This window comes from Eublepharis macularius, chromosome 3 (assembly GCF_028583425.1).
Source record: "Eublepharis macularius isolate TG4126 chromosome 3, MPM_Emac_v1.0, whole genome shotgun sequence".
NCBI lineage: Eukaryota > Metazoa > Chordata > Lepidosauria > Squamata > Eublepharidae > Eublepharis > Eublepharis macularius.
Window position 1 is genome coordinate 143,818,573 of NC_072792.1, and position 13,569 is coordinate 143,832,141.

General features: G+C 42.4%; 1 protein-coding gene across 3 annotated transcripts in view; it reads right to left on the reverse strand.

Moving 5' to 3' along the window:
- Positions 1-13,569, reverse strand: part of NME7 (NME/NM23 family member 7) — a 143,818-nt gene that overhangs the window by 108,968 nt on the left and 21,281 nt on the right. For 2 of the 3 annotated variants that reach the window (XM_054975062.1, XM_054975061.1), the window contains exon 2: positions 6,950-7,057. In XM_054975062.1, the coding sequence (XP_054831037.1) occupies positions 6,950-7,057 (108 nt within the window). The remainder of the gene's footprint in view (positions 1-6,949; positions 7,058-13,569) is intronic. The other variant, XM_054975063.1, reaches the window with a different exon arrangement.

The window sequence follows — 13,569 nt, forward strand, 5'->3', positions numbered from 1 at the left end:
GAGAACAAACTCACACTCAAATATTTTCCCATATTCTATAGCAAAACTCAGATTTTTTTCTGTAGCTGCTGAATTCTACACAACTCAGCAGATTTCATACTGTGCATTTCTAGAGGCCTTGTTTGGAATCTGTACCCAAACAAGAGGCATACTCTGTAGCAGAAACTCGGGAATCTTTGTGAGCTAAACTAAACAAACTGCTTTAAGAAACCAATTCTGTTTGAAATTTTCAATTATGTCCTAAAAGAACTTTTCAGTTCTTATTAATAAGCATATTCATTAGAACATGTAAATCAAATTACTTACAATTATGGAGAGCATTATCCCTACACTAGATAATTCTTACAGACAAACCAGAAAGAACAAACATACGGCAAATAAACACTGCTTACTATTTGAGACAATCTTTGTTTTATAGGAAGACGATCATTTACTATCTTATAGAAGTTTCCTACAGTAGTTGAAATCAAGGGAACTTATTCATAGTAAGTAGCTTCCAGATTATAATAATATAATAACAGTGTGCTCTTCTAAACAAGTGCCCAACTCAGAGCAGTAACCAAAGTCAATGTTATTATTATCCTCACAATACAGCTGGGGAGGTGGGTCTGAGAGGAGATTTAAACCATACTTTCTATTCTTGGTTTGTGTCACAAAACATTAATTATCATTAACATTACATTAATGATAATTAATGTAAACAAAGGCAAAACTTTCATATCCGGAAGCAAGAATTAAGCCTATTACCTTTGGAAGTAGCAGTCAACACCCAAACTTGATACCCAGGGCTCTACATTCAGACATAACTACCTGCTGATATTTTCCTGTCCATTCAACTGAGGGAGCATCTTCATGCACACATTCCTTTTATGCACATACAAACATTTTCCATTGATATGAATGAGAGGGCCATACTCAAAATCCAAACACGAGCACAGGTCATGCAGGTAAACTTTCCTGTCTATTCCATCCTCCTATAGTCTGATTTGTCTACTAAAATCATGCTCTTGGGTGTCAGTCAGTAAAATTCCACTGATAGAGATAGGGTTTCCAGGACCCCTGGGGCTCAAAGCATGGGATGGGGGGGGTGTTGTGAGGGGGCATGACAGGAGCACGCTGTGCACTCCAGAATGCTTCCATGCCACACTGGAAATGACATCATTCCCAGCGCAACATGGAAGCGTTCAAGAGCATGCTCGGGGGGGGGGGGTTCTTGACCCATTCCTATGCCTTTCCCCCTGCTGGTCAGGTGAGAGGTGGTAGAGGCAGGGAGCATCAGATCCCCCACCCCCACTGGGGGAATGGGATCCCCAGACAGAAAACATTACATTACAGAGAACTGCAACATTACAGTTAGGATCCACCACAATAATGCATGTAAAGCTTCCATCTTACACAAACAGATGCTAGGGATTTTTCAGTGGGGTTTACTCCCAGTAAATGGGCACAAGACTTCATCTTTAAGCTGATGCAAATTAACAGAGAGATTCCACAAGAATATGTGTAGACTCAAGTGCACCTTACAATTTCTTAGCTCCAAAAGTAGATTTTTAGATGTTCTTCAAAAATATCAGAAAATATTTTTCAAAGACCAATTTTTCATCCCATATTTCAGAGGCAATAACATAAAATTTCGAGATTTGTCATGAGGGGAAAAAAAACTCTGGGGAAAACTAGAAGACATGAAATACTTAATTTCTTATCAAACTTTAAATACTTTTACTGATTTAACAACATTTATAACACATTTAGCATGTACAATTGTATTATCTGTTTAGAGAACTTAAACATATAAATATCTTCATTTTCTATAAGAAATACTGAATTTCAGAAAAACTTGCAAACTGCTACATCCTATGCTACCATAGTACATGGATCTATAATTTTTGCCATCTAAGAATTGGGGGAAAGGTTGAATGCAAAAAGTAAGTTATGTGACCAAAAGAAAGTATTATTTGAACATAAACTCTCTCACAAAGTCACAATATGTAGGATTACCCAAATATTTGGATATTAAGCTATATTTTATTACCCTGAAAACACTGAACTAACTGTGCAATCCTGAGGGAGATGGGAATGCGCTCAGGAAGCTAACTGGGAGTAGAACAGCATATCCTGGACATATGCCACTATAACTACCCCTACAACAGCACAGTAGCCTGGCGCTGCTCTGCCAGAGTCCCTCATCAGCACATAGCAGCTGCTCGTGGGCATAACTAAGGCATAACTCCTAGCACCAGAGGGCCAGGGAGCATGGCACAAGTTAGCCCTCTCCCGAATCCATTCCAGTCACAGGAACCCCCAGAAGTGGTGGAAAGTTATGCCTCAAAAAAAGGTAGCATAGCTCATAAGCGCTCATTGTTAAGGTTGAATCATGGCCCAGCAGAGCATGGGATGATTGGCATCAACAAGTTCCTGGAGCCAGCAACCATGGGAGAGCCCACGCTGTCCACATCCCCCAAAAGGGGCAGGACAAAGGGGGCCAGCGGGGTGGGTGGACCAAGGGCTCAGTGACACTGACTCCGGACCAGAGGGAGACATAAGGGACACAGAGCACATGCTAGGGGCCTGGGCCACAGCCCTCGCCCTGCTCATTGCACCCCCCACTCCTCCATCATGTGGGCAGTAAGTAGAGGGAAGCTTTGTCTTGGGGCAGCGAGCACATGACTGCACTTAGTGTATCTGTGGTGGCGGCTATGCACCACCTGGCTGGCTGTCACACACAAAGGTCAGGCATACTAGTTTGGTGTAGTGGTTAAGAGTGGTAGGACTCTAATCTGGAAAACTGGGGTTGATTCCCCACTCCTCCACCTGAAGCCAACTGGGTGGCCTTAGGTCAGCTACAGCTCTTTCAGAGTTCTCTGAGCCCCACCCACAGCACAGAGTGATTGTCGTGAGGATAATAATAACACACTTAGTAAACTGCTCTGAGCGGGTGTTAAGATGCCCTGAAGGGCAGTATATAAATTGAATGTTATATCATCATCATCATTATTGAGGGGCTGCTAAGACAGCTCATAGCTGCAGCTCACGGTCTTCCACTGACCCCCTCCCATCCCCCCACCTATAGGGGTGGCCCTGGACACACCTCAAGGTCACCTCTGGGGCTGCAGGCACCAGCCCACGGGCAGGTTGCAGCCCTCACATCATCCACTGGGGGGTTGCATTCTCCAGCCACCCCTGCGGAGTTCTTCAGGGCTGCCCCAATTGGAATCACCTTGGTGTTTCCTTCCCATGGGAGGTGGAAGTTGCCCCACGCCTCCCTCGCAGCAGGCTGCACTTTCCAATGAGGAGGCTCATGACCACATCCAGGGGCAGTGGTGAGGTAGAAGTGGCCCAGTTTATACTGCCTCGGCGGCCAGCCTAGCCCTTGCTGAACATGGTGGGAGGCGTGAATCCAGCCTGCCCCTATGCCAAACAATGCCCTAGCCTAGGCACAAGGTTCCTCTCAGAACAGGTACTTGTGAGGGGGCACAGCAAGTATGCTCACAGGGGCTCTTTTCATCCTGAACACTCGCTCTCTGCAGGGGATGGGGCAACATTGATGGGTGGGGGGAGGGGGCCTACCCCATTGGCATCCAGACTCCCTCCCTATGGAGGGCTTCCCACAAGCAGGGCTCCTTGGTATAGGCACTGGCCTCACAGGGGCACATGATCCCCAGTCATCTGCTCTCTGGAGGGGACATGGTGGTGTGGACAGGCAGTGGGGATCACAATCTGGATGTTGTCTGCATCTTTGCTTGCCTGTCGCGGGCCTGTACAAAGGGGTGGCATGGCCATGAGGCATGCTAGTGGGGCTGTCAGGGGAACAGTGGGGGGAGGAAAACAGGCCTTGAGATTGAGCTGCAGATATATTATCATTGAATACATTATAGCATATTAACTGTATTATTTACATTTAAAACAAAACCTATTCTTGAAAAAGTTGTATACAAGAGTAAGTTTTCTGTGCTCCCCAGAATTCCCCAAAATTTCCATTGGGATAAACATTAAAAAGTTCTCTCAACCTTTTTTTAAAGCTTTACATTTTGAGTGTGAAAAACCTTGCTTTAAGAGACATTTTATTATCTCTAAAAGAAAAAAAATTTCAATGCTCTCCCACATGTTCCAATTTTTCTGCTGGAAAAATTGAAAAAAGAATTCAAAGGAAAAAATGTCCCTCCCAACTCGAATTTTTCCTTCCCTCCCCCCCTCCCTACTCCAGGTCTTTGCATCACTGTTCAGAAGCCCATCACAACAGCATGCTCTGAGTAAATTTTAATCCCCATGCTGCAAATGACAAGTCGGGTGAGGAGGGACTAAAAGGAAAGGAAGAGGAATCAAAGTTCTTGACTTGAGCACTGAATGTCCCGTACAAGAACCGAGTAGGAAACTTCTCACTTCTTAGTCTATTTGGCATTAGGGTTCAAGAGGAATCAGGATCAAGAATACCACTTTTTATTGTCATCAAATAATGAAGTAATGATATTGCCTTGTGTGGTTTTGTAAGGTAACCTTCAAAGCACAAACTTCTAATTACTTCCTTGTTTGCTCTAATAATATTGAATGACTCTACTGATATTTACTGCAAATGCTCTAATGTCTTCTAACTTTTTATTAGAGTAATAAATTGTAATATTAAATATACATATATCAATTCCCATGTTCTCCTGCCATCAAAATGCTTTGTATACTTCCAGTTATTTATAAATCTGATTAAAACAAAGAGACAGGTGCAAAAAGGAGTGGGTAAACAACAGTAACAACGACATTCTATTTGGTAAATACAGCTTGCCGATTTGTTCTTCTCCCTCTTGCACTGTCTTCATAACCACGTTTAATTTAAATATGTTGGCTTAGAGCCAAAGAACCCCTCAGGCACATGCACAGAAGCACTAGAAGGTCTTTTTCATAGGGCACTGACTCATGTTGTATCAGCAGCCTTCTCTGAAATTTCAGAACCAGCTTGCCAGGAGTATGGTTCAAAGAGCAGATTCCTAAACCCCTCGTGTGCGTGTGGAGCTACCAAGACAACCCTCTGAAAACCAGACATTGGCTTGGGTCCTAAATACTGTGAATGACATTCCATTCACAGAATGGGTATATTTGTATAAAAGTAAAGCACTCATTGCAAGCCCAACCATTTTACTCGTTCACTTATTGATATCTGAATCTGATATTATGAGCCAAGTTTGCAAAACTATCGTCACTAAAGAGGTACAATAATCTGAGCGTCCAAAACAAGAACAAGACACAGGAGAGAACTACTCCCAGGTGCCCCTTGCTAATCAGAGCATGGAATCAAGCAGTCAAGGGAAGTTCTTCCATGAAACGTGGATGAAAAACAGATATCCTCTTATGGACAACATACTTATAAAATAAAGAACATAACTGAAAAAGCTGGCAAAAAAGCATCAAAAAATAAAACAGTTTTGCTAAGGGTCCAGAAATGTATGAAACTTTAAAAACATTTTTGTTTCGGGGTACTTAACAAAATCCAAGATGGTTCCATCATGGCACTGCATAATTAAATTTCTACTTTTAAGTTTCACATCTGCAGTCTTTAAATAGACAAAAAGATGAAGGCAGACTAACAGAATCCGCACACTCCTTGTGGAACCATGGGTAATTGAACAAACAGGCTGGCTGCTTTGCAATCAGAACTTTGCTCTTTTAAAATAAAGGAACAACCTGCCAGGGTAGAACACAATATTACTATATTTAAAGCTGAAATATATATTTTTGGATTTATTTTTTCTTTTTATATATTACTTTCTTATATGAAAAGTGCTAAGTGCTGAAAGTGCAATCAAGGAACAATAAATATCATAAATACCAATAAATACACTACTTAGAACCACAACTGGATGCAATAATCCTATAACGTCCAATTTTTGAAATCCAACTAGTGAAGACACAGTCCAAAGGAACTTATACAGTTTTTCTTCTTTTGCAGGTATATGGATGTTGCTCAAACCACTAGGAAAACTTTCCAGGGATTCTCCAAGATGAAAAAATCTCATGAAAAATTCATAGTTGTATCCAATACAACTTTAAACCAGTCAGTCTCATGGCACCAAGTTGGTGTGGTATCGACAGAGTGTATTGGATGTTCTGTTATTTTGTGAGCCTTTGAAAAAGTTTGAACACGAAATGGGAAGTAGAGGCGGGCAAAGCCCGTTAGACTCTGCCCATCTGCAACAATGAATTGAACACTCAGTGTTCATTGATGAACATTTGATCATCAAAAAGGGGGTTGGAGGTGGGTGGAAGTGGGCAGGACAAATAAAACCGAAAGAAACATAACACACAAAGAAAAAATAGACTCAATATTGGCTCCAGAAAAATACTGGGGAAAGATATTGGGGAAAAATATTGGGGAAAGAAAACCCTGAGGAAAGAAAGAAAAAAAATTACACATGGAAATAGGGGATAAATTGAAGTAGTGTGGGGCCAGACTCAATGGGGAAAAACTCCGCAACCCCCCTCAATGCTTTCAACTACAATCTGGCTAAGAGGACACCCATGTCGTTGGTGAAGGCTAGGAAAGCCAACAGAAGCAGAGATACCCTGCAACTTTTACATTGTTTATGTCTGATGCCTAAGAGAAATCATCCATTTTTCCAGTAGACAGGCCTGAAAATAACTGCTCTGTCAATTATACTCTGGCAACAACCTTCTCCCATCCACTAGTACTTTATGATATCATGAGAAAGTACTAGAAAAGCTTTCTCAGCATCCTCAACCTCTTTGATTCCAATGATTAAAAAATGCCTCAATTGAAATGTGTATTTATGGACAGAAGAGATAATAAACTATTTTCCGTATAACGGATAGTATATAAATGCCAGGAACAAAAGGCAAACCTGGAATTTTTAGTTTTCTGGAAAATCATGCCTATATTGCCAAGAGTAACTTGTTTTTGTTCTCAAACAGTTATGCAAACATACTCTGATAACAAGAATATTACCATCTCAATGGATCCATCTCTTGGGTAGTACAAAAGCTCATAACGTCGGAAAAGTGAAGCATTTGGGTCATACCACTCTGCAATGAAAACAAATCTTTCATCATGACTCTGAAAAAAAGAAAATAATTCATTATTAATCTCAAAATCAATGGATAAAATCTTGTCCTTTACACAAATGAAGATTTTCTTCACTAGCAAATAAACTTGAACATAGCACATGATTATATTGCACAAAATATGCTTCTTGCTCAAAGGAAGCACATACAAACGTGTATTTTTCAATAAGTAGCTTCAATTAGCACACAAAAAAGTCTAATCTTGCACAGGTCATATATTAACACGCTCCCCCTCCTCATGATCAACATGATTCTGTCTCACTCACAATTAGGAACAAGTGTAGGACTACTAAACACATGAGAGCATAGTGGACCAATGGAACAACACACCAGCCAGCATTTCCCAAATAAAAGTGCATTCTTGTATATCCATGTTCTCATGTCAAAATAATCTATGGCATTCCTCTGCCTCTCTTCAAAAAACTGCAGAAGATATTTAAATTATTTATATACAGCAGACTTCACACACTTCAAACTGTCCTGTAGTGAATGGGGAAAAAATTTATTCCTTTATCATGTTTTTACTGACAATTTTTTTTCAAAAAACTTAAGTTTCTCATTTTCCATTTAGTTTAATAACTGCAGTGGTAAGTTAACAACATACACAAAAGCAGAAAGTTTATCTTTGTCTGATTAACCACATGATTGCATCACATTATTTGGGGTGGGTAACACATGGGATTGCGTACCCACAGGCCTGCCAATTTTAGCTTAAAATTCCATCAGAGGGCACCCCAGCCTCCCAGCACGCATGCATGGCTATTTCCCGCTGAAAACAGCCCCTAGGGAGGAGGGGCCCCTCTGACCCTCAGTCCTCTTTTGCCGCTGTACTCTCCTAGTAAGTAGAAGAGCCTAAGTGGGGAAGGAGGGAGGGTATATATGCCTGCACAGAAGACCTTGATGAACAACAGTTACAGGTAAGTGCAACCCTGTTTTTCTTCTTCAGTATTCTGTGCAGTCCCACATGGGAGTTTAACAAGTTATTTACCTGGGTGGTGGAGCTTGCTCTTTTCACAGGAAGAGAAGCTGAAGTACTGCTGCACCCACTGCTGCTTCCTTCCTGTCCAGGACGTCCAAGGCGTAGTGTTTGACAAAGGTGTCAGCTGACAGCCACGTTGCTGCTCTGCAAATGTCCTGGATTGACACCCCTCTGAGCAGTGCTGCAGATGATACCTGTGACCTACTAGAATGTGCATGCACCTCTAGGGGACAAGGCAAGTTAGCATTTTGGTAACTTAATTTTATCACTTTTACCACCCATCTTGTGATAGTTTGTGCCCTCACCTTCTTTCCTTTATTGGGCCCTGAGAAACAAAGAGCTGAGAGTCTACTCTAAATGGTTTGGTCCAACCGATGTAGAACAGGATCACCCTTCTAACATCCAATGTAATGCCCTTTCTGCTTCACCCGATAGGTGTTGAAAAAAGGCAGGTAACTATCTCCTGAGACATGTGGAACTTTGAAGCTACTTTGGGTAAAAAGTCTAGCTTTGTTCTGTACCACCTTTTCTGGGTGAATCTTTAGAAAGGGTGGTTCTATGCTAAGAACTGCCAGCTCCCTCACCCTCCTTGCAGACATAATCTCCACCAGAAGTGCAACCTTCATTGACAACAGTCTCAGATGACAGGTTGCCAATGGTTCAAAGGGCTTTGCAATAACTTTGTTAGGACAAGTTGAAGGGACCGTTGGGGTACCACTTTCTTAGCAGATGGGAAGAGATTATTCAATCCCTTCATAAACAACCTGGATGTATAATGGGAGAATATTGTTTTATTGTCAACTGGAGATGCTAGGTACACCTTAACTGATGAACTGGCCGCTAGGTACACCTTAACTGATGAATTTGATAGTCCCTTCATTTTAAGATCTAACAGAAACTCTAAAATCTCAGCTAGTGTGCAGTCAGTAGCATTTAAGTGTTTTTCCTCTGTTCAAGTTCTAAACTTTTCCCATTTCAGCTCATATGATTGCCTAGTGGACAATCACCTAGCATTCAGGATTATGTGAGCTACACTCTGAGGGAGTGTTCCCCTAGTGTTATCAACCATGTTGGTTTGCTGTGTTAGACCTGAAGAACGCATACTTCCATATCTCTCTTCACACAGCACACAGGAAGTCCCTAAGGTTCATTTATGAAGGGAACATATATCAGTACCGCGTCTTACCCTTTGATCTGCCCACGGCAACTCATGTATTCACTAAATGCATTGTGGAAGTCATTGCTTACCTTAGAACATTAGAATGCTGTATTTATCCCTACCTCAATGACTGACTGATTATGGGCCAGTCAGAGGAGGATGTACGTACCTGTGCACAGTTAGGACTGTTCATTAACCAAAAGAAGACCAAGCTGGTCCCAGCAAGGATGGTCCAGTTTAGAGGAGCAATGTTAGACAGTGCCACAAACAAGGCCTTCTTACTTTTAGAAAGGATACAAAAGATAAAAGGTCTGATCAGGACTTTTCAAAATAACAACAATAACTGCACTTATATACCGCTCTTCTAGACAGATTAGTGCCTCACCCAGAGAAGTGAACAATTTAATGTTGTTATTATCCCCAGAATACAGCTGGGGTGCTGGGGCTGAGAGGAGCGGCTTACCCAAGGCCCTACTGAGCTCATAGCAGTAGTGGAATTCAAACCAGTAAAGAGCTGATTCACAGCCAAACCACTTAACCACTGTGCTATAGCAGCTCACAAAAATGTTGCTTTCAATCAGCAAAAAAGATCCAAACCCTTTAGGGCTTCATGGCATCAACCACTGCAATGGTTCCTTTTGCAAGGTTAAAGATGTAGGAACTACAACTGTTGTTCATTTCGATGTTCCATAGCGAGAGGAACTTGCAGGAAAAAAGATTTAATATCCCTAGGAAAGTTATAAAATTATTACAGTGGTGGCTAGTGGATGCCCATTTATCAAAAGGGGTTCCATTTGGACAGAGTCTCACAGGTATCCATTTCTACAGATGCATCCAACATAGGTTGGGGAACACATTGCAGAGACCCATGGGACAAATATGAGAGCGATTTGCATATTAATCTACTTGAGTTAAGAGCAGTTCATTATGCCTTAATCTCATTCTCAGATGTGGTGAGAGACAAGGCTGTCTTAATGCTCACCGAGAATTCTACTGCTATGTTTTATCTCAAGAAGCAGGGGGTCACCACGTCCAGGACCCTGTGCCAGGAGGCTGTGTTAATTTAGAATTGGGCTACAGGTCACTGTGTGAACATAAATGCAGTGCACATACCCAAGGGAGATAATGCTATCGTAGATCGACTCAGCAGATTAGGGGACAACCCACATGAGTTGGCGTTTTCTGGAAATAGACTTAGTTGCAACAAGGGCAAACCGAAAAGCTGAATTGTTTTGCTGAAGAGGTGGCCAAGGGCAAGGAGCATTAGGAGATTCTTTCCAGCTACATTGGTCAGACCGCCTTCACTGTGCTTTCCCGCTGATCTCGCTACTGGCCAGAGTGATAAGCAAAATTCAGTTGGAGGGCACGAGGGCCTACACCTACCCAACAAACTGGATCTCCTGTCTTGGCAGGGAATCCTACATCACGACATAATGAAACATCTTTGGGGTATGCTGTCTACTAGGTATGCTGTCTACCAGGTGCATGCATCCAGGATGTGACAGAAAGGGTAGGAAGACTTATCAAACCCACAGATTATTATCTCTTCCTCCTGATACATGCGGGAACAAATGATATTGCCTGGCACAGTCCAGAACGCATTAAAAGAGACTATGAGGCTCTGGGTAAAAAGGTAAAGGACCTGGGAGCATAGGTTGTGTTTTCATCAGTTCTTCCTGTCATAGGACGTGGTATAGGAAGGGAAAGAAGAGTGCTGCAAATAAATGACTGGCTACACAGATGGTGTCATCAGGAGCAGTTTGGTTTTTTGGACCATGGCTTACACTTTTGAGATAAAGCTCTTCTATCAAGAGACGGTTTGCACCTCACAAGGGTAGGGGAAAATGTGTTTGGTAAGAGCCTTACAAACCTGATAAGGAGGACTGTAAACTAAATCCTATGGTGGAGAGAAACAAAAATTCAAAGGCTATAACTGGAGAAGGGAACACTGAAGACCTGCAGGGATTGGAACATATGCTAGGAAACATTAACTTGCAAGTAAGCACAAAAACAAAAACCTCAGAGCATATAACTCATGGCTTCCAATGTCTCCACACTAATGCACAGAGTATGGGAAACAAGCAGGAGGAACTTGAAGTCCTAATACAGGAAAGAGACTATGACATAATAGGCATTACTGAAACTTGGTGGAATGGCACTCGTGATTGGAATACGAGGATTGAGGGATACAACTTGTTCAAAAGAGATAGATAAGTAATGAAGGGGAGAGGTGTAGCATTATATGTAAAGGATTATATACTTGTGAAGAAATACATGTATCTGAGCATGGAAATTCAGTTGAGAGTCTCTGGGTAAAAATAAAAGGAATAAGAAATAATAGTGATACTATGGGGGGGGGGGTCGTCTGCTATAGACTGCCAAGCCAAGCAGAAGACTTGAATGAGAAACTCCTAGAACAAATTACAAAGTTCACAAAGAGATGGGACACAGTGGTCATGGAAGATTTCAATCACCTGGATATCTGTTGGAAGTCTAACTCTGCTAAAAATGAAAGGTCAAATAAATTCCTGACTTGTCTTGCTGACAACTTCATTTTTCAGAAAGTAGAGAGGGAAACAAAAGGTTCTGCTATCTTGGACTTGATACTCACCAACAGGGAGGAGCTGGTTGACGAGTTGAAAGTAGTGGGTACCTTGGGTAGCAGTGACTATGTAATTTTGGAATTTACAGTCTTGGGGAAGGGAAAAGCTGTACGTAGTCAGACATATAGGTGGGACGTCAGGAAAGCAAATTTTAACAAACTGAAAGCTATGCTGTGTAGAATCCCATGGTCAGAAATACTTAAGGAGAAGGGAGTTCAAGCGGGGTGGGAGTTTCTTAAAAGTGAAATATTGAAAGTATAATTACAAACAATTCGTATGAGAAGGAAAAATAGGAAGAGCGTAAAGAAGCCATGGAGGCTTAATAAACAGCTTTCTAGTGAACTGAGAAATAAAAAAGACTCATTTAGGAAATGGAAGGAGGGCCTTATAACCAAGGATGAATATAAACAAATAACCAACACTTATAGGGAGAGTGTTAGAAAAGATAAAGCTCAGTATAAGCTTAGGCTAGCAAGAGATGCTAAAAACAAAAAAGGGTTTTTTGCTTATGTTCAAAGTAAAAAAAAAAAGCAAGGACATGGTAGGCCCATTCACATCAGTGAATGATGTTTCCCCTGACTCCTCAACTGTATCATCTGGGGAGGGGTCCGACAGCATGTCGAAGCTGCCCTCTCCCCGGTATGGGTCAGGGTCAAGCTTTGCCCCAGAGAGTTGAAAGGCCATTCTTGAGTCTGACAAAGAATGATGTCGTCTCAGTGGTCCAAGAGATGGGTCTCTAAGGAGTATGTCAGTATGGTATGATCTCCCCGTATCCACATCATAGTGGGGTTGTTCTTGATACCATGACATCTCCCTGTGACAGTAGTACTGCTCTGCTCGAGGGGAGCATTGTGACAGCTGACTCCTTCGGGGGATCTCGCTCTCCTCCTCTAATGAATAGGTTGACAGTGACCTGGAAGTTATGGAGCGAGGTTTGGAGTGCAGTGACAGAGTGGAAGGAGGCTCAATCATGAGTACCTCCTGCTACGCCCACTCTCTTTCGTGGGATGTTCTGGGAACCTTCTTCTTAGAAAGATGTTTCATCTTCTTTGTCTTCTTCTTAGGTGGTTCACGCTCCATGGCCTCCTTGCCACTTGGATCCGATTGTGCAATGACCAATGGCGAGGTCATGATCGAATCCTTCAATCTTCAGATCTGAGTCATTGGATCTGATCGTGTGGAATACCTCAGTTCCGATGTGCTTGGTTGGCCTCTGTTCGGATTCGGGAGACTCAACACCTCAAGTGAGATGGAGTGGGTTCAACTCTGAGGTGTTCTTGAGTTGGGTCGTGGAGCCAAGGATGGGCGCGGAGCCGAAGACGGCTTCAGGTCCGAAGGCTCAGTGCTATCAGCCAGGGCTGATTTGGACACCTTTGGTGAGGGGCCCGCCACCACTAAAGCTCTTTCCCAAAATGATGCCTTCAGTCTAATGGCTCTCTCTGCTTGGACTTTTGGCGTGAAGCTCAGGCAGTGTTTGCAGGATTGGATATTGTGCCCTTCTCCCAAGCAAATCAGACAGAGGGAATGTCCAGTCCTTGTCATTTTTGTATTGCACTTAGTCCAGCATTTAAAGAGAGCCTTCTCAGACATTTTAACTCACTGTTTATCTGTCACAACGAAAGAAAAATGCAATTATCTCCAATGCGATTAGCGAGAATCTCTCTGACCAACGGCAAAACAGGAACTGAGGGTCAGAGGGCATCCTGCCTCCCTAGGAGCTGTTTTTGGTGGGAAATAGCCGTGCATGCGCTGTGGGAGGCTGG